This window comes from Notechis scutatus, chromosome 15 (genome assembly GCF_049901735.1).
Source record: "Notechis scutatus isolate UNSWTSFEM ecotype Mainland chromosome 15, rNotScu1.2, whole genome shotgun sequence".
In the NCBI taxonomy this organism is placed as follows: domain Eukaryota; kingdom Metazoa; phylum Chordata; class Lepidosauria; order Squamata; family Elapidae; genus Notechis; species Notechis scutatus.
This window is the reverse complement of record NC_142023.1, coordinates 2631355-2653092: the sequence shown is the minus strand read 5'-3', so window position 1 is coordinate 2653092 and position 21738 is coordinate 2631355. Positions and strand designations below refer to the sequence as shown.

The following is a 21738-nucleotide window of genomic DNA, read 5'->3' as shown; positions in this document are numbered from 1 at the left end:
AAAGGAAGTCATGTACTCTTGGAGATGACAAATCTAAAAAAATATATGGATAAATCATGGATGCAGTTTGAAGTGGGTTTGTTTCCTGCAAACAACATAAGGAACCTAAGCTGACACACACACACAGCATCCTTCAAACTTCCTTGTCCAGTGGCTACAACATTTCTTTGCTACTTCTGAGATACGGAGGGGGAAAAACCCAGAAAGACTCATGTTGGCTTCATGCTTTACTCAGGGAAGATTAGTGTGGATAAAAAAGCACACCTCACCTCACGTGTGGATCTGTGCCCTAGGGAGGCTCCCCTTCACTCTTCCATAAAGTGGAAGAGTTCTCTCTGTAAGTTCTCTTCCCTGAGCTGTGGACGTAACTTCCACTTGTGGTTCCTTAACTCAAATCCATCGTTTTTTCTGAAGAAACAGAGGTTGGCCAATCCTTAATCCTTTTGGCTCCTTAAGTCCTACATTTCAGCTCGAAAAACAGTATGGTTTCTGACAAGCTTCTGCTGAAGAAAGCGGGAAGGACAAGAGAGACTCTATGGAACCCACCCCCCACTCACACCGAATATCTTCTGGTAGGGTAGCGTCAACTCATAAAACATTTCTATGCCCATTTTATAGTTGCCAACAGAAGGGGGGGGGAAGGAGTTTGAAAAAGCAGTGCAGCAGTTTGGAATCGAAAGGGCATTCCATTCATATTTTTTCAGAGATTGTAACTAGGTGACTGAAGTTTCTGCCGCGCAAAAATCTAACTGGAGAGCATGATCGATGACTCTGGGCTATGGATGTGTCCCATTGGAGAATATGAATTACAATACACCCAGGGGGGTGGGGGAAAAACCAGGGTCAAGGGTGACAGTGAGTTATGTGTCTCAAGAGTCAGCTACACTCAGGCAGTGCTGGCATGTTAACTCCCAATAAATCCTGTTTAGTTTTGGAAGTTTGGCTCAAGACTCTTGATTTAATTGGGGTAACTAACAGAATCCTGACAGACAGGTCATATAATTAGTCCAGTTAGGTCATGAGCTCTTCCTTTGTTAATCCATCACCTCTCAGCTCCGTCATTATTGATTAAGCTCTCTTGAGTAAAGAAGGCCCAAAATCTCCACAAGATACTTTTGAAGGAGTTAGTAGATAGGCTGTTAGAGTCTTCCTGTTGCTCATTGTCCCCATTCTAGGTTTCTTCACATTGGATGGGTGTTGTCTTCCCATCAGCACATTTTATTCACTTTCTGTAGAGAAAACGATATCTTTCAACCTCAACCATTTTCTTTCTATGACACTGCTCACTATAAAACAGCTTGATCACCTTCTCTAAGTCGTAATTCTGAAACCAGGGTGCCTCTCCTTGGGAAAAGCTTCTGTGTCTGCCCTAATGATTTAGAAGCTGTTTATTGTTCTGCCAAAACAAGGAGACATCAAGTGAGGTCAAGGAAACATCAAGTGAGGTCAACATCAACGAGGAGTCCTTAATGGTACTACATCCACATGGAGAGAAGTAAGCATTGGGGGTACGACAAGGCTCCGTCTTAGGCCCATATCCGTCTTCCATATCTTTTCATTAATGACTTAGATGAGGGAATAGAAGGGGAACTCATCAAATTTGCAGATGATACTAAACTGGCAGGAATATTCGACACCCCAGAAGACAAGCTCAGCATCCAAAAAGATCTTGTTAAACTTGAACAATGGGCCCCATCCAACAAAATGAATTTTAATCTGGAGAGAAGCAAAGTACTACATTTAGGCAGGAAAATGTACAGATTAGGCGAGGCTTGGCTCAAAAACAGTAGTTGTGAGAGGGACCTTGGGGAGTCCTAGTGGATGAGATTGAGTGAAGGAGGACATCTGGAATGTGTTTAAGAGAGAGTAGAAAGACAACCAGTTGGATAGCCTAGGTAGTGCCTTGTGCAACTGAGAATCCTAATAAACAAGGGATATTGTCTGGGCCTGGCTAGTCTAGTGAAGAGAAGGACCAGGGGAGACAGGAGAGCATCTTCCAATATTTGAGGGGCTGTCATAGAGACGAAGAAGGGGTCAAGCTATTTTCCAAAGCCCCGAAGGCCAGACAAGGAACAATGGATGGAAACTGAACAAGGAGAGATTCAACCTGGAAATAAGGAGGAATTTTCTGACAGTGAGAGCAATCAACCCATGGAACAGAAGTTGCCTCAGAAGTTGTGGGAGCTTCATCCCTGGAGGCTTTCAAGAAGAGACTGGACTGTCAGAAATGGTATAAGGTCTCCTGCTTGGGCGGGGGATTGGACTAGATGACCTCCAAGTCTGTTAATCTGTTAAATCTATTATATCTTCATGATTTTACGTTCTTACAAACTCTCCCCTTGTCCACCGCATCTGCTTTGTGCACTCTTCTCTAAAGCTGCTTGGTTGGACTAGATGATCTTCGAGGTCCCTTCCAACTCTGCTAATCTGCTGCCCTAGGAATGTCATGGGGTTCGGAGGAAGAACTTCAGGTGGTCTTTTTCCAAATGCGGGGAGGATAAGTGCCTGCACACCCAGCAGGCATCTCTGATGGCTTCAGGCTTCCTCTCTGACAAGGTGCCAGCCCTCAGTGTCGTTCCTTTTTTTAGAGGATTAAGTGTAGAAAGAGTTTGGACATCAACTATTCCGGTCTCCATGGAGCTTAACTGTCGTCCTTTTCTCCATCTGAACTAGATGAATGCCTGTGTCGCCTAGATTCTTGCATAAGTGTTAACAAGTTCACTTCCCCTGCAGTGCTGTAACTATTTTCGTAGCTTTCTGCACAGGTGTTAGAAGGGAAGGGGGAAGAGAGACTGGAGCTGCCCTTGCGGTCACCAATTACTCTTTTCTTTCCTTGAAAAACAAAGGGGAAAAATTGAAATTTGCTTTCTGTTTACCGAAGTTCTGGCTGCTTTCTGCGGTCTGAAGTCTCTGCAGCTTGCGTAGAACAGGCTGTGAGGCCGCTTCGGCTGAACCCCATGAGCAACCAAATGAGGGAAGTTGTCACCAGGGTAGAGAGGCTATCAAAACGGGCAAAGGGGGGCACCTACCAGGGCATTAACGAGCCCCTTCGGATGGTCTTGACTGACTTGGCAAGCCTAACCAGATGCGGTCAATACTTTTGGAGAACACACCCAAAATTCTAAGAGGTTTGGCTAGAGTAGAAAACTGAGAAACTGTGATAAAGATGGAAGAAGGTAAAGCCATTTCTGGGTTGTTGCCAAGAAAATGAATGAAGGGGGAAGGCGAGGAGAAGGAAGAAGAAGAGGAAGAAGGAGGAGAAGAAGAAGAAGAAAGAAGGAGAAGGAGAAGAAGAAGAAGGAAAGGGGGGAAGAAGGAGGAGGAGAAGAAGAAGAAAGAAGGAGAAGGAGAAGAAGAAGAAGGAAAGCGGGGAAGAAGGAGGAGGAGAAGGTAATCTAAGAAGAATAAATAATTTGTTGTTCAACTCTTGGCCATATCAGCCAATCACCTAAGTAGATGTTTACAGAAGTTGACTGCTCACTGCAAAACTCCATGGACAAAACCAGATCAAAAACACAGTAAAGCGGAATTAAAACAGGGAGCCCAGAGCTGGGCCTGTACGCATCGTGCAGGAGTCCAACCCTCAAGACCTAATGAAAGAAATTAAAATTGAAATCAGCCTGGAGCTTTTCTCTCAAAAGCACACATTCTTGCCTGTTTGAAAGGCAAGAGGAACAGGACTTGCCAAGTGCCAAGGCAGGTTGGTGATGGATAGGGAAGATGCAGGATCAGAGAGGGTGGGATCTCTGAAGTGATCCCTTTATTCAAATCTTCTTGGAACCCCAGGAAGCTCTTCACTCAGGTAATGCGATACCTTGAACGTGCCCTGAGTTTTTTATTTATTGGGCAGGTTGCCTGTCCACATCAGGGCGTCAAATTTGACCAAAAAGGCCAAAATTTCATTTCCCATCAGCAGCAGCAGCTTCTACCTCCTCCTCCTCCTCCTCTTCCTCCTCCTCCTCTTCCTCTTCCTCCTATTCTTCCTCTTCTCCTCCTCCCTCCTTCTCCTCCTCCTTCTATTCCTCCACCTCTTCCTCTTTCTCCTCTTCTATTCCTCCTCCTATTCCTATTCTTCCTCCTCCTTCCTTCCCCTATTCCTCCTCCTCCTTCTATTCCTCCTCCTCCTCTTCCTCCTATTCTTCCTCTTCTCCTCCTCCTCCTCCTCCTCTCCTCCTCCTCCTCCCCTCTTCCTCTTCTCCCTCTTCCTCTTCCTCTTCTCTCCTTCCTTCCCTCCTCCTCCCTTCTTTATTCCTCCTCCTCTTCTTCCTCCTCCTCCTTCCCCTCCTATTCCTCCTCCTTCCTCCTCCTCCTTCCCTCCACCTCTTCCTCTTTCTCCTCTTCTATTCCTTCCTCTTCTCCTCCTCCTCCTCCTCTTTCCTCCTATTCTTCCCTCCTCCTCCTCTCCTCTCCTCCTATTCTTCTCTTTCCTCCTCCTCCTCTCCTTCCCTCCTCCTTCTATTCCTCCACCTCTTCCTCTTTCTCTTCTATTCCTCCTCCTATTCCTATTCTTCCTCCTCCTTCCTTCCCCTATTCCTTTTCCTCCTTCCTTCTTCTATTCCTCCTCCTATTCCTCCTCCTCCTCCTCCTTCCTCGGTTATGCCTTTTTGCTGGATCTCCAAGGCCGCCTTCCCATATCATATGGAGATCGCTCCTTCTCCATAAGGCAGAGCAATCCTTCGCACGATCCTGCTTCTTGTCCATCTTGTGCCTGGAAGCTATGGGGGTTAAACTTCCCTGAGAGGTTGTGAGGTGCCTGGCCAGGTGGACAGGTGTTATAGCTTGCAAAGCTTCTCGGGGCCACGCCAGCCAGTCCGTCACTGGAGGAGAGCCGGATCAGCGGCTGTTGGGGAGTCAGGATTACAGAGATTAATGATGAGCTGCTATAAGCTGCAGCTGATGCCAAGCCCTCCCCCCTCCCTTTACACCTAATTAGCCTCATTAATGAGTCTCCTGCTCTCCACTGAGAGGGGTGTCCTCCCCGGAATAGCAGGCAGAGATGCCTCTCCCAGGTAGACATTCACTGAGCCTCCCTCATTACGGATCTCATCTGACTCTTCGGTCAGGTGAAGATGGCAAGAGAGTTTAACCGGAATTGTGGCTGTTTATTATGGCTGTTACGAACCGAGACTATTAACCCTTTAAAATTCCTTGGGATTCTTTTTTTTTTAAGTGAGCTTGGAAGGTAGAGAGAAGCCCTAATGTCAACTCAAAAGATATTTCTATGGCCTTTTTAGAGTTGCCAATAGAAAGGGAAGCGGGGAGCAGTGGAGCAGCTTGCAAACCAAAAGTGCATTCCATGAATGTTTTCAAAGATAGTAACAAGGTGCCTGAAGTTTCTGCCGTGCAAATATCTAACTGGAGAGCCTGATTGATGACTCTGGGCTATGGAGGTGTCCCATTGGAGAATATAAATTATGAATACACCCAGGGGGTGGGGGAAAACCAGGGTCAAGGATGACAATGAATTATATGAAGTGAGGGGAGCCAAAGTCAACTCAAAATATTTCTATGGTCTTTTTAGAGTTGCCAACAGAAAGGGAGGGGGAGCTGTGCGGCGGCTTGCAAACCGAAAGTGCATTCCATGAATGTTTTCAAAGATAGTCATGAGGTGGCTGAAGTTTCTGCTGTGCAAATATCTAACTGGAGAGCCTGATTGATGACTCTGGGCTATGGAGGTGTCCCATTGGAGAATATAAATTATGAATACACCCAGGGGGTGGGGGAAAACCAGGGTCAAGGATGACAATGAATTATATGAAGTGAGGGGAGCCGAAAGTCAACTCAAAATATTTCTATGGTCTTTTTAGAGTTGCCAACAGAAAGGGAGGGGGGAGCTGTGCGGCGGCTTGCAAACCGAAAGTGCATTCCATGAATGTTTTCAAAGATAGTCATGAGGTGGCTGAAGTTTCTGCTGTGCAAATATCTAACTGGAGAGCCTGATTGATGACTCTGGGCTATGGAGGGGTCCCATTGGAGAATATGAATCACGATACGCCCAGGGGGTGCAGGGAAAACCAGGGTCAAGGGTGACAATGAAAGATGTGTCTCAGAGTTGGCTTCACCCAGGCAATGCCGGACATGTTAACTCCCAATAAATCCTTTTGAAGTTTTGGAAGTTTGGCTCGAGACTCGTGATTTAAATGGGGGTAACAGCTGGAATCCTGACACCTGGACTTTCTTGGAAGAACATTGAAGGGTCTGAACCAAACCTCGTGGCATTACCAGATGGGGCTCCTTCTGGCAATTTCAGACCGAGCATCTATTCTTTTTTCTTCTTCTTCAGTACAGCTAGCCCTCAATATATGACCACAATGGAGCCCAGAATTAGACATTGCTAAGCAAAACCTTCGCGAAGGGACTTTTGCCCCATTTTATGAGTTTGCTTGCCCCGTTTGTTAAGGAGAATCACTGCCGTTGTTCAATTAGTGACACGGTCATTCAGTGAATCGGGCTTCTCCCTGCCTCATCGATTTTGTGTCAGGATTCCAGCAATCGCCCTAATTGAGTCATGATTCTCGAGCCAAACTTCAAAAAACTGCAAAGGATTCATTAGAGGCGACATACTGGCCCTGCCCTGTATGAAGCCAACTCTGGCCGGCGTCATTTACAGTCCCCGGTGACCCTGTTTTCCCCCCTCCCCCCCGGGTGTCTCATAAACCAGATTCTCCAATTGAGCACCTTCACGGGCCGGGTGTCATCAATCACGTTCTCCAATTAAATATATTCCTGGGCAAAAACTCTGGTAGTTTAGCTACAATCTTTTAAAGAGAAGAGTTGGAATGTACTTTCGCTTCCTCCCCCCTTTTTATGGCAACTACTAAAACAGGCATAGGAATGTTTTATGAGTTGACACCTTGCTTGTCAGAAGGTCGCAAAAGGGGATCCCACGACCCCAGGATGTCATCAATGTGAACCAGGTATCAAGCATCTGAATGTAAATCAGGTGACCGTGGGGATGCTGCAGTGGTCGTAAGTGTGAAAAACGGGTCTTAAATCATTTGTGAATCATCTGGCATCATCTAAAAAAACTGTGGTAAGTCAAGGACTACCGGTAGTTGCAGCTATTCTATTCTATTCTATTCTATTCTATTCTATTCTATTCTATTCTATTCTACTCTACTCTACTCTACTCTACTCTACTCTACTCTACTCTACAACCTGTTCTGTATTCTATTCTAATTCTATTCTAATTCTATTCTTATTCTATTCTATTCTACTCTACTCTAGTCTACTCTACTCTAGTCTACTACCTGTATTCTATTCTAATTCTATTCTAATTCTATTCTAATTCTATTCTACTCTATTACCTGTTCTGTATTCTATTCTAATTCTAATTCTGTTCTATTCTACTCTATGCCATTCAATTCTCCTCCAAAAAATGCTACATTCCGAGCATGTCTCCTGAATCTGGTGCATGTTTTTGCGGGTGTTTGTTCAACAAAGGTGACACAGGGGAGGTATAACGAGAAGAACAGCTTTTCCAAGGCATACTTAACACAACACCACACTGACTCACAAGGGTTGGAGAAGCAGACCATGTTCTTGCGGTGAGCCAGGCACTGGTCTGCTGGGAGACGAAGCCCTCTGTGTTGGATGGCAGGATGAGATCCGCAGGAGTGTGTGTGTGTGTGTGTGTGTCTATAAATCCAGGATGCAAAGGATGGTGGTACCCACGTAGGGTTTGCCAGAGCCCAAGAGACTTCCACTGTTGTCTTTTGGCCTCCCAACTAGTCGCCCATCTGCTCTCCGTCAGAACGCGTGAAGAGTGCGCTTGGACCGCTGCCCCGGACTTGTGGTGCTGAGCTGGTCATGTGCTTTGTCTCCACGACAACTCAAGCTGTGTAAACTGGCCTGCTCGCTGCCAGATGCTTCCCGGGGCTCACGTGATCTCATTAGACGGTCCCTTCTCCACTCCTTCCCCCGCTCTTGGGGGGGGGGATGAAAGGCATCAGGGTGGCTCTTGCCGTGACTGAGGTGCGAAAGGAAGCCACAACCAGCGTGGATGTATGGCGAGGCGGTCACGTGTGCGTGTGTGCCCGCTTGCAGAGGATTAGCACCCTTGCAGGGAAGCCCCCCTCGCGGCGGGGTGGGGGGACACGATGACAGGCGATGCAGAATTTGCAGAAGCCACTCGAGAGGCAGGGCTGAGCTCTTGAAGAAGGGCAGGATTATGTCTGGAAGGTTTTTTCAGGGTAGCGTGGGGTAGGTTTGTTTTTGGCCCTGCTTTGGAGAGAGGAGGAAAACAATTAGCAGTGGAGAGTCTGTGGATTTGGGGGGGAATAAAGTTGCTTGACAGGTGGTGCAGTGGTTAGAATGTAGGACTGCAGGTTAATTCTTGCTGACTGCCAGCAGTTCGGCAGTTCGATCCTGACTGGCTCAAGGTTGACTCAGCCCTCCATCTTTCCGAGGTCAGTCAAACGAGGACCCAGATTGTTGGGGGAAAGAGGCTGACTTTATAAACGGCTTAGAGAAGGCTGGAAAGCACTGTGAAGCGTATATAAGTCTACATGTTATATCGATCTGATCGATCTTTCTATCTTTCTATCTATCTATCTATCTATCTATCTATCTATCTATCTATCTATCTATCTATCTATCTACGGTATCCATCTATCTGTCTCTGTCTCTCAGTATCTATCTATCTATCTATCTATCTATCTATCTATCTATCTATCTATCTATCTATCTATCTATCTATCTATCTATCTATCTATCTACCTACTATCTATCCTACCTACCATTTCTGTCTACCTACCTACCTACCTACTTTATCTACCTACCTATCTATCTCACCTACCTACCTACCTACCTACCTACCTACCTACCTACCCACCCACCTACCTACCCTACCTACCTACCTACCTATCTATCTATCTATCTACCTACCTACCTATCTACCTACCTACCTATCTATCTACCTATCATCTATCAGCTGTGGTGGTGCAATGGTTAGAATGCAGTATTGCAGGCTACCTCTGCCAACTACCAGCAGTTGGAATCTCACCGGGCTCAAAGTCAACTCAGCCTTCCATCTTTCCGCGGTCGGTCAAATGAGGACCCAGATTGTTGGGGGAAAGAGGCTGACTCTGTAAACCGCTTAGAGACGGCTGGAAAGCACTGTGAAGCAGTATATAAGTCTATATTGCTATCTATCTGTCCATCTATCTATCTATCTATCTATCTATCTATCTATCTATCTATTTATCTATCTATCTATCTATCTACCTCTAAATTTATCTAAGAGCCATGGTGGCACAGTGGTTAGAATGCAGTATTGCAGACTAATTCAGCTCATTGGCAACTACCGCAGTTCAATTCTCAGCGGCTCAAGCTTGACTCAAGCCTTCCGAGGTTGGTAAAATGAAGACCCAGATTGTGCGCACTCTGACTGGATGGTGGGGAATGGAAGGATGTATACTCCTTGCAGACAGCCGGTCATTTGCATTCTTTTAGAGAATTGTTGAGGCCACTTGGAGGTTTACTTGCGTCTTCGGAGTCATCTGAGTAGCGCGAATGAGTGTGGAGTCTTTTGGGAACTCGTGAAAGAACCAACACAGTCTGCAAAACAGTTCCAAGAAGGCTCCACACCAGGGGTGTCAAGCACGTCATCATGGTGGCGCCATGTGATGTATCAGGACTTTTTCCCCATCACTAAACTGGGCATGGGCGTGGCCAGCACATGACGCATCCGGCCTATGGACCGGGAGTTTGACAGCCCGGCTCTACACTCATTTGCGCTATTCAATGACCCTCCAAATGGCCTCAATGACCCTCTAAAAAGGATGCAAAGGACCAGCTGTCTGCAAGGAGTATAAATCCTTCCATTCCCCAACATCCAGTCAGAGCTGAAGGAGCTTCTGGGATGAGAAGCAAAACATCTTCAAAGAAAAAAAATAAATAGAAAGTCCAGTTGCCTCTTGGGGAAAAAAGCACCTTTGAGACAATCATGACCTGGAGGACTGAGGAGCTCCATAGACACGGATGCCAAGGATCTGGATTTTTAAAATTAAACTTACTTGCTGGTTTTCTTTCCCTCTGGAGCACGTCCACGAAGAAGACCTTCTCTTGAAGATCTTCCCCACAAGAGCCCACCAACCCCTCGTCTTACAATTGATAAGAGTTGGGTATCTATGGAGCTTCTCCATCCTCCAGGTCAGGGTTATCCCAAAGGTGGTTTTTTTAATCAAGAGGCAACTGGACTTTCTGGTTTTTCTTTGAAGAGGTTTCGCTTCTCATCCCAGAAGCTTCTTCAGCTCTGATTGGATGGTGGTGTGGAATGGAAGGATTGATACTCCTTGCAAACAGCTGGTCCTTTGCATCCTTTGAGAGGGTCGTTGAGGCCACTTCCAACAGTTCCAAGAAGGCTCCACACATCCATTTGCACCACTCAGGTGACCCCGAGGACACAGATAAACCTCCAAGTGGCCTCAATGACCCTCTAAAAGGTTGCAAATGACTAGCTGTCTGCAAGGAAGGATTCCCCACCATCTCCAAGTTTCTTGGAGAAACGTCTTCAAAGAAAGACATGGTAAGGGTTGGGTTTGGGATTCCTGCCTCCTTCATTGGGGGAAGCTGAGGTCCACAGCACGTCCCATCGGGATGGTGGGGAATCCAGGTTTCCACCATTGGTTGCCCTCCCCTTGAGAGCCCCGCGAAAGATGTCCATTCACACACATCCTCCCGCCATTTTTCTTTCTCCAGGAAGAACCCATCACTTTTTGCGAAGAAACCTTCGTTTCCCACCGGTCTGCCACCATGAGACAATTCCTGCAGAATGCCATCCAGCTACAGCTTTTCAAGCAGGTACTTTGTGTGTGTGTCTGTCTCTCTGTGTCTCTGTGTGTGTGTGTGTGTGTGTTAAGAACAATCGCAGTGTTTCGCAACGTGCTGTGAAATACGGCTGGCCACTTTGTTCCCTAATTAGTGTAATTTATGGGTCAGAATGAGGTGTTTTCTGTCGGTTTTTCCACCCCCCTCCCCTCCACCAGGCAAGCTCATGAGCTATTTTTAAGAGCATTGTGTGTTCTTCCTATTCTGCCTTCCATAATAGATGGTGTTGGTGTATTTTTCCGTCTCTGTTTCTTTCTCTCTCCCTCTCGGGGGGTCTTCGCGGGCAAAGGACTTAGATAATGGGGTCCCCATCCCTTGGACCTGCTGAGAACAACCCAAAGGTGCTTTTTTTCAAAAGGCAAGCAGACTTGGTTCTCCTTTGAAGGCCTTTCGCTTCTCATCCGAGAAGCTTCTTCACTTCTCCAGAAGGCAACTGGACTTTTTTTTTCTTCCTTGAAGAGGTTTCGCTTCTCACCCGAGGAAGCTTCTTCAGTTCTGACTCAAGAAGCTTCTTAGATAAGAACTGAAGAAGCTTCTCAGATGAGAAGCGAAACCTCTTCAAGGAAAAACAGTCCAGTTGTGTTTTGAAGAAGGGCTGGAGGACTGAGAACCTCCATAGGCACCTGGCTCAGAAGAAGATACTAGATCCTCCTAGATGCCCTCCTGGAAGAACAGAGCAAGGGTCAGAAGATAATGCTTTTTTCTTTCTTTCTCCTGCAGTTCATCGATGGTCGTCTTGATCTTCTCAACTCTGGGGAAGGCTTCAGTGACGTCTTCGAGGAAGAGATCAACCTGGGCGAATATGACGGTGAGGAGAAGACCAGCCTTGGTTGGACATACAAATACGACAGGCCACTTCTTTTTGTTACAGCTAGTCCTTGACTTACAACCGTTCACTTAGCGACTGATTGAAGTGACGGTGGCATTGAAAAGAGTGAGTTATGACCATTTCCCACACTTACGACCGTCACAGCATGCCCATGGTCACGGGATCAAAATTCAGACGTTTGGCAACTGACTTATATTGATGACAGTTGTAGAGTCCCAGGGGTGGGGTCAAAGGACTCATTTTTGCGACGTTCTGACTAGCAAAATCAGAAGCCAGATTCACTTAACAACCGGGTTACTAACTGACCCGCTGCAGTGATTCACGTAACAACAGAGGCAAGAAAGGTCACAAAGCAAGGCAAAATTCACTTAATAAATGTCTCACTTAACAACGGACATTTTGGGCTCCATTGCGGTCGTAAGTTGAGGACTACCTGTTGTGTTACTGATTCCACTGAAAACAGAATTGGGGTGATTTCAATTCTTAAAGCAACATTGCTGAGACCAAGATAACAACAGGTCAACAAGCAGGTGGAGATGCCTTCAGGTTTCTCTTCTTGCCACCCGAGGTCCCCACCGTGAAGTCTCCATCTAGACCAGGGGGGGTCTTCAAACTTGACAGCTTTAGGACAGGTGGACTTCAACAATTTCTTCTCCAGTCCTGTTAGCTCAGGAATTCTGGGAGCTGACGTCCCCAAGATCTTAAGCTTGCCAAGTTTGAAGACCCTCGATCAAGACCAACAACGGGGAGAGGAAACAACAGTTGTGTGGATGGATGAGGAGCAAAAATGGCCCAGCGGGGACACAAGTAGCTCATTATAACTTGAAAAAAAATATAGCTCTCTTGCTTGATTTAGAGAAGCATCTTCAGAAGAACTCGATACCTCTCTCCCAAATTGTTTTAAGGTTGTTGGTTGGGGTAACAGGTGGCAGAACTCCATGTTGTTCGTAAACGCTGGGAGGCAGAAGGACCCAAACTAGTTCTCACTTCCCTTCACATATAAAGAACGCTTGCCGGAATTGGGTATGTCTAGCCTGATGAAAAGAAGGACTAGGGGAGACATGATAGCAGTGTTCTGATATTTCAAGGGCTGCCCCAAAGAAGAGGGAGTCAAGCTATTCTCCAAAGCACCTGAGCGCAGGACAAGAAGCAATAGATGGAAACTAATCAAGGGGAGACGCAACCTAGAACTAAGGAGGCATTTCCTGACAGTGAGAACAATGAATTAGTGGAAGAGCTTGACTACAAAAGTTATGGGTGCTCCATCACTGGAGGTTTTCCATAAGCTGTTGGACAGCCATTAATCTGGAATGGTGTAGGGCTTCCTGCTTGAGCAAGGGGTTGGACTAGAAGACCTCCAATAAGTCCCTTCCAACTATTCTATTCTAATAATATAACTTCTCCTTTTGTGGCAGGCAGTGACAAGCTGTACCACCAATGGCTGTCCACTGTCCGGGTGAGTATCCCTTGAAGGCATCAGCAGATGCTTCCTCCATCTCTTCCTTGTCCTTCCTCCTCCATCCATCCAAGAGCTGCTACATCCTATGCCAAGAGAGAGTTGGCGAGCCTCAATTCTGCCCCCAAACTGGACTTCTTCCCAAGATTCGAGGCAGTATTTCTGCTTCGCAGGCTGAATATGCAGCTGTGTTGTGCCCCCTTGATAAAGAATGGCTGAATATCGGACCCATCTTAGAATCCTGGAGGGTTGGCATTTTAAATCTTCTCTTTAGACATTCAGGGGAAATAATAAATAAGCAGAATCCAAGTTATTTTCTTCCGGAGCCCCCCAAAGTTTGTTTCAAACCAGGTTTTTGAACAGTGAAGAAGGATGGCTGGGCACCCTTGATTATTAAGGAGGCGAAAAGGCATAAAATAAGCTCTGGAAACGTTGGTTGGCTTCTCTTGATATTCTGAAAGAGTGACAAGGTTTCAAGGATTGCACCGTAAGATAGGAAGGCTTTGATGTGAAAGATGGTAGGAAAGGAAGGAAAGGAGGGAGGGAGGGAGGAAGAAAGAAAGGAGAGAGAGAGAAAGAAAGAAAGAAAGAAAGAAAGAAAGAAAGAAAGAAAGAAAGAAAGAAAGAAGAGAAAGAAAGAAAGAAAGAAAGAAAGAAAGAAAGAAAGAAAGAAAGAAAGAAAGAAAGAAAGAAAGAAAGAAAGAAAGAAAGAAAGAAAGAAAGAAAGAAAGAAAGAAAGAAAGAAAGAAAGAAAGAAAGAAAGAGAGAGAGAGGAGGGAGGAAAGAAAAAAGAGAAAAAACTGAGAGAAAGAGAAGAGAGAAAGAAAGGAAAACCAGAATCTCAACCATGGAGCCACCTATAACAAGATGTTTTGGAACTGTGTTTCCAAAACATCTTATTATAAGGAAGGGAGGGAGGGAGAGGGAAGGAAGGAAGGAAGGAGAAAAAAGAAAGAGAAAGTCAGTATCTCAAACATAGAGCCATTTATATTAAGATGTTTTGCAGTTTCGTTTCTCTGATAATTGTTGATGAATTAGCAAATATACAACACAATTCTTGCTTTAAAAGAATAGTCCCCCCAGTCCAGCATTGTGTCTGCCTCTGTGTGTGTGTGTGTGTGTAATGGAGCGTCCCTTCCTTTATGCATGCTAAATTTTATTTATCAAAATAATGCCATACCCAGCTCAAGACAGCTTGTCCTACCAAATAAAGAAAGCACAAACGGGACTGCTTAAGTATTCTGTCTGAGAGGTCAAAATCTTGGAGGTGCCATCAGGATGCAAAGTTCAGCCTGGGTGAAATTTACTTGGCATGCTTTCTTCCCTCATTATAGACCTGAGAGAGAGAGAGAGAGAGAAAGAGAGACAGAGGGAGAGAGAGAGAGAGAAGCAGAGAGAGCGAGAAAGAAAGAGAAACAGAGAGAGAAAGAGAGAGAAACAGAGAGAGAGAGAGAGAAACACAGAGAGAGAGAGAGAGAGAGAAACAGAAAGAAAGAGAAAGAGAGAAACACACACACACACACACAGAGAAACAGAAACAGAGAGAAAGGGGGAGAGAGAAAAAGAGAGAAAGAAAGAGAGAAATACACAGAGAGAGAAACAGTGAGAGAGAGAGAAAGAAAGAAAGAAACAGAGAGAAGGAGAAGGAGAGAGAGAGAGAGAGAAACAGAGAGAGAGAAAGAGAAATAAAGAGAAACAGAAATAGAGACAGAGAGAGAGGAAGAAAGAGAAAGAGAGAGAAACAGAGGGAGGAAGACAAACAGAATGAAAGAGAAAGAGAGAGAAACAGAGAAAGAGAGAGAGAGAGCAAAAAAGAGAGAAACCAAGAAAAAGAGAGAGAGAAAGAGAGAGGTGGAAGAGCTGTCTTTGGTATGCACAAGAGGCTGCGCTTTGTTGTTAAAAAAAACTGACAATGATTCTGCAGGCTAATCCAAAGATTGTGAGCTTTGAAAAGAAAGCATTTATTTCAGGTTTATTCTGATGATCGCATACAATATCGGGCCTGTGCCTGCATGACAACATCCAACGTTTAATTTGAAAAGGAAGGAAAAAAACCTTCTGCCTTTCAGGAAATCAAAAATATTTGAATGAGACCAGAGCTAGGGGCCATTGTAACAGGCCTGCAGGAGTTAAGGAGATTTCCTTTGATGCAACGTTCATACTTCTGTCTATTTGTGTGTTAAAAGTCGCAACCTCAGCTCAATTTCGGTATCATCCTGATGGCTTTTTCTCCCCCTCCCTCTATATCTACGTAGAAAGGAAGTGGGGCCATTTTAAATACTGTGAAGACCAAGGCAAATCCTGCTATGAAGACTGTCTACAAATTTGTAAGTGTCCAGAGCTGGCCTTTGGGGTGAAGTGGTGTCTCTGAGCATACACAGAATACAAACTTTGTCATCTCTGAAAAACCATCAGCTGTCACCACTGGGTAGGCAGTTTGTCAGCGTGGCCCAAAGAACGGGGGGGTGGGGGGTGGATACAGAGAAATGGTGTCCCAAAGGTGCTTTTTCCCCAAGAGGCAACTGGACTTTCTGGTTTTTGTTTGAAGATGTTTTGCTTCTCATCCAGGAAGCTTCTTCAGCTCTGACTGGATGGTGGGGAATGGAAGGATTTATCCTCCTTGCAGACAGCTGGTCGTTTGCATCCTTTTAGAGGGTCGTTGAGGCCACTTGGAGGTTTGTCTGTGTCCTCAGGGTCACCTGAGTGGTGCAAATGGATGTGTTGGAACTGTTGAAAGGAGCTGTGTTGTAGATTGGAGATAGATGCTGTCGTAGCCCTCCCCCCAGGGGTGGGATTCAATTTTTTTAACAACCGCTTCTGTGGGCGTGGCTTAGTTGGTGGGCGTGGCTTGGTGGTCATGTGACTGGCTGGGCGTGGCCAACTCCATATCACTCACATCGAGGCACGCATCTCCTGGCCTGGCCTCTCATGACTGTGGGGATGCTGCAACAGTCGTAAGTGTGAAAAATGGTCATAAGTCACTTTTGTCAGTGCCATGCTAACTTTGAATGGTCACTCCACACAAGTAAAGTACCAGCAAAGTAGGGGAGAAAAACTCCAGAGAAGTTCCAGAGACAGGAAGTCTAGTCCTTACAAGAGCGTAATAAGGGTTAATGGAGAGGCAGTTTCTGTAAGCAACACCAGAATGTTTCCTTCCTGCCTTCCTTACAGGATTAGCCCAGTAATTTCTTCTAACAACTGGTTCTCTGAACTGCTTAGAATGTTAATAACCAGTTCTAGTGAATAGGTGTGAATTGGTAGAATCCCACCCCTGGCTCTCCCCCTCTTTTTGAGGGTGGGCTGTTCAATTTGGACATAGATGACCTCTTTGACCCCCTCTTGCAAACCCGTGGTCCTCTCTGTCCAAAATGTTGACTTTGTTCTTGAAATGCAGATGGACTGCTGAATCTTGTCCTGATGGGTTTGTTCTCCTATGTTGCGCCATGCGTTTCTGAAGTGGTGGTTTTGTTTCCCCAAAGGTACGGATCTTGCACATGGCTCACCACATTGTACTGCATGTAACCACATTGCTCAGTTTTGTGCCTGGGTGCTTTATCCTTTGGGTGGACAAATTAATCTTCCACGCTCTGAGACCCCCTGGGGGTGACCTAGAGATAGTGGTGGGATTCAAAAATTTTTTACTACCGGTTCTGTGGGCATGGCTTGGTGGGCCTGGCAGGGGAAGGATATACTGCAAAATCCCCCTTCCCTCCCCACCCTCTTAACCTGCTTTCCAGCTCTGTTCTCCTGTGTAGGGCAACCAAAGAAGACCCAGCCGATCAGCTGGGACTCGATGGGAGGCAGAGAAGAGACGGGGTTGGTGGGGCCAGTCACAGGTGGGATTGGCTGGTTCTCCGGACTACTCAAAATTTCTGCTACCGGTTCTCCAGAACTGGTCCGAACTGGCTGAATACCCACCTCTGGAGAGGAGGGAAGGAGGCAGGAAAGGATTGTAGGGGGAGGGAGGAGAGAAGGAAGGAAGGAAGGAAGGAAGGAAGGAAGGAAGGCTTGGTGAGCGTGGCTTGGTGGCCGTGGCAGGGGAAGGATATACTGCAAAATCCCCCTTCCCTCTGCATCCCACTAACCTGCTTTCCAGCTCCGTTCTCCTGTGCAGGGCAACCAAAGAAGACCCAGCCGATCAGCTGGGACTCAATGGGAGGCAGAGAAGAGATGGGGTTGGCGGGGCCAGTCAGAGGTGGGTGGGATTGGCCGGTTCTCGGAATCACTCAAAATTTCCGCTACCGGTTCTCCTGAACCAGTCCGAACCAGCTGAACCTCTGACACCAAGTCCCAAAATTGGTGTCTCTTCCTTGGTCTGAGCTTCAGGCCCTTCCCCAGCAGGACAAGGCAGATGCAGAAGTTGCCATCTTAACTCAATCCCTCGCAGAGACCACGCAGCCGAGATAAAAAATAATTGGAGGATAAAATCAGAACCCTCTCTTTAAAGCCAGGATAGTCTCCAGCACCAACAAAAAAATCTCTTCCTCTCATTAAAGACTGTTTTTTTAACCTCTTGCCTCCTTATTTGTTTTTACGCCCATTATGCCTTCCCCTCTGCCGATGGTCCGTTTCTCCCCCCTCCCCTTCTCAGTCATCAGAGTAGGTAAAGCTGGGTGGGCTGCATAAAACTCCCTTGCCGTGGGAGGCAAATAGGGATTTCTCTCTTAAATTAATAACCCTCTTTCCCTCTCCCCTTCCCTTTCTCCCCTCCCCTCTCTCTCTCTTTTTTTTCCCCCATGCAGGCAAAAGATCATGCAAAAATGGGAATAAGGGAGGTGAAAATTCGCTTGAAGCAAAAGGTACTTGAAATATGTATTTAGGGTTGGGGGCCGGGGGGGGAACCACAGAAAGAAAAACAGAAGAAATGCTCAGCTGGGAGAGAGAGAGAAATAAAAAAAGAAAACGGAAAGGAAAGGAAAAAAGGCATTACGTGATCAATAGAGAGCTGTTTGGTGCTGTGTTGTTAACACACTTCAAAATGCATTACCAGCTGTCCCGGATTTTTTCTTTTTTTTTCCTTTCCCCCACTGTTATAAATATTCAGACAAAAAGCAAAATACATTAAGGTCTGACGTGGAATGGTTGTTCCTTCGCTCCCCCAAATGGGACGCAGCCAAGAGAATGGCGGCTGCCCACTTCGGGTGCCATCTTCCCCACTTCCTCCCCTGGGAGCAACCCTAACGTGTGTGTGTGTGGGTGGGTGGGTGGGTGGGTGGGTTGCCGTGTGTGGGTTGGCACCCGAGCCAAGAGAAGCACGCGGCTCTCGGGCTTCCTCCCCATGTGCCCGTTCTTTGCGCTTTTCTGGCGCACGTTGATCTGACAGCCCGAATTACCGTGTGTGTGTGTGTGTGTGTGTGTGACCTTGCACTTGAGAGAGATTTGTTCCCACCTGAAAATAAGGGGTCGGCCGGAACAAGATAATGTCTTCGTCACGTTGGCTCCGTTTGGATGAGATGAACATAGTTGGAAGGGACCTTGTAGGTCATCTAGTTCTAGACCAGTGATAGCTAACCTTTTCAGCTTGGTGTGTCAAAAATCGGGAAAAAGTGTAGCCTTCCTCGGGTCATGTGTCACTTCAAGAAATATCAATAATTTGGTTTATGACGGACTGGGCTGGGGTGATCACACAGGGCTGTGAAACTCGTCTCCCTGGTCTCAGGGCTGCAGGTGCAGGATGTGGGGATCGGAAGGCCACCTGACAGGGCTGTGAACCTCATGGATCTCCTTTCCTCCTGTAGCGTTCCTGAGGTAATGGAACTGACAAACCTCAGTTTATGGCGGTTAAAACTGGTTCTCTGCTGCAAAGATCTTGCGGCAGCGGTGACACCACGCCTCCACGCAACAAGCAGGGAGCAGGGATTGGAGCAGAGCACAGGCAGCCTCTAAATGTGCAGGTTTTCCCCACACCAACAGGAGTGTCAGTCAAAGTGCCTCGGCGTGTCACGAGTGACACGCGTGTCATAGGTTAGCCATCACTGTTCTAGACCAATCCCCCCGCCCAAGCAGGAAGCTCTACACCAGGGGGTCTCCAACCTTGGCCACTTTAAGACTTCAATTCCCACAATTCAACACTGGGAGTTGAAGTCGACAAGTCTTAAAGTAGCCAAGATTGGAGACCCCTGCCCTACCCCATTTCTGACAGATGGCAGTCCTGTCTCTTCTTGGAAGCTTCCAGCGATGAAGCTCCCACAACTTCTGAAGGCAACTTCTGTTCCATGGGTTGATTGTTCTCCCTGTCAGGAAATTCCTCCTATTTCTAGGTTGAATTTCTCCTTGATCAGTTTCCATCCATTGTTCCTTATCCATCAGGTGCTTTGGAAAACAGGTGACCCCTTCCTCTCTGTGGCAACCCCTCAAATATTGGAAGACTGCTATCCTGTCTCCCCTGGTCCTTCTCTTCCCTAGCCAGGCCCAGTTCCTGCAACCGTTCTTCATATGTTTTAGTCCCCTCATCATCCTGGTTGCTCTTCTCTGCACTTTTTCTAGAGTCTCAACCTCTTTTTTGATAGTGTGGTGACCAAAACTGGATGCAGTACTCTAGGTGTGGTCTTACTAAGGCTTTGTAGAGTGGTATTAGCTCCTCATGTGATCTTCACCAGGTAGAAGCGGGGTAAAGCAGGAGACAGGAAGCAAAGGAAAGCAAGGAACTGAAGAACATCTGCTGAAGTTTCCAACAAGGGTCCTGCTGGGTTGAGGAACCATTTCAAACACTGTTGAAGCAGTTATGGAAAATGCACTTTTAGATCAGACCATGGATATGCATGGGGTGGCCCGGAACATTTGAAGGAAGCTTCAAAGAAGAAGCATCCAAGGAACCTTCAGCAGCTATTCTTTAACCCTTTGTTTTCCTTCTGTTCCTAGCCTTCTGCTATTCTCCTCCCCTTCGTCCTGTCAAAGCCAACGTGGTCAAGACATTTTCTTGGACCTTGAGATCTTCTGCAGACGTTCTCCAGGAACAACCTTCCGTTTTCTAGGCCCACCTTCAAGTCCCAAGCTAGTGACACCACCATCACTAACCACGTCTCACTTCTCTTCTGCAGATTCAACTCCTGATTTTAACCCTTAAATCAGTGGTCCCCAACCTTTTTATGCCGCGACCGGTACGGCATCAGCTGGGTGCCGCCATCTTGTTTTGATGAAAAAGTGCTTCCGGTGAGCTCACCGGAAGCACTTTTTCATCAAAACAAGATGGCGGCGCTTAGCTGCCCCGTGAGCTTTTCCGGTAGAAATGGCTTACCCAGAAAAGCTCACGGGGCGAAAGCTAAGCGCGCCGCCATCTTGTTTTGATGAAAAAGTGCTTCCGGTGAGCTTTCTACCCGGAAAACAAAACAAGATGGCGGCGCCAGCAAACCAGCGGCCCGGTGGTTGGGGACCCCTGCCTTAAATTACAGGCTTCCATTTTAATAAGTGGAATTCAACCGGAGGGACAATAAGAAGAGAACCCCTCCTCACTATGAGACTGTGTGATGTCCCTCCATCTTCTAGCTGACTAATTTGAGGATCTAACCTCACTGCCACTCTCTATTTCTTAGCATTAGCACGAAAAATATCCCCCCTTTTCAGGAGAACAGCTAATCCTCTATTTCACCTTTGAGGTTCCACTTGCCAAATAGGGAGTGACGGCAGCGGGAGAAATGTTAAAATGCACCAAAGATAGGGAAAGGCGGTTGTTCTTTGACTGCACATAGCAATGGTGACCCCCTCGGATATAATCAAGAGTTTCTCTCTGCCCTTGGGTTGCTCCAACGTTGGCTTGGAATTGCAAATAAGAAACGCTGGGTTGAATTTTGCAGAGGTCAGCCTGGTGTCCTTCTCTTAACACAATCGTGGAGATTTAAATGGCGCTCCCTTCCTATCCTTGTCTCGCATTCGTGGGATGGGATGTTAAAAAGCATCTGCAGCTTCGTTCCAGCTCTCCGCAGTGGGTGGCTACCAGAGCGCGGTGCCGTTTCTTGGGTTTTGAAGGGAAAAGAAAATGGCCTCGGCGGGCCCTGTGCCAGCATTGCCTCCGTTGAACCCTCAGCTCCATAGAATGGACCGGGTCAACGGCAAGAACCAGGGGTGGGCTGCGGGTGGTTCACCCCGATTCGGGTGAACCCGTCGCTCATTTTATCATTTTGATGGCCAGTTTAGTGAACCGGCAAATCCCACCCCTGGCAGGCCCCACCCACCCCTCCCCTCCCAGGAGTCTCCACACGGCCCGTTTTGGATCCCAGGGAAGTACGGGGTCCATGCGAGGCTCAGGGAGGGTGAAAAATGGGGCTCCTGGAGGCTCCAGACAACCGGAAACGGACCATTTCCAGCTTCCAGAGAGACTCCAGAGCCTAGAGAGGCCGTTTTCGGCCTCCTGGAGGCTCAAGGAAAGCCTCCGGAGTCCGGGGAGGGGAAAAAACGGGCCTTCTGGAGGCTCCAGAAAGCCAGAAACACACCGTTTCTGTCCTCCAGACAGCCTCCAGAGCCCAGGGAGACCATTTTCACCCTCCCAGAGGCTCAAGGAAAGCCTCCAGAGCTCGGGGAGAGCGAAAACACACACACACACGCGCCATGGTGCAGGAGGCCGACTAGGCCACGCCCACCCAGCAACCAGGCAGAGAACCGGTTGCTGACATTTTTGAAGGCCACC

At 47.0% G+C, this 21738-nt stretch overlaps 1 protein-coding gene across 5 annotated transcripts in view; it reads left to right on the top strand.

The window, feature by feature from the left end:
• Positions 1 to 21738, top strand: part of DENND1A (DENN domain containing 1A) — a 207570-nt gene that overhangs the window by 152373 nt on the left and 33459 nt on the right. For all 5 annotated transcript variants that reach the window (XM_087943987.1, XM_087943984.1, XM_087943986.1 and 2 more), the window contains 5 exons: positions 10702 to 10803; positions 11551 to 11638; positions 13075 to 13115; positions 15371 to 15442; positions 17858 to 17914. In XM_087943987.1, coding sequence (XP_087800113.1) covers positions 10702 to 10803; positions 11551 to 11638; positions 13075 to 13115; positions 15371 to 15442; positions 17858 to 17914 — 360 coding nt within the window. The remainder of the gene's footprint in view (positions 1 to 10701; positions 10804 to 11550; positions 11639 to 13074; positions 13116 to 15370; positions 15443 to 17857; positions 17915 to 21738) is intronic.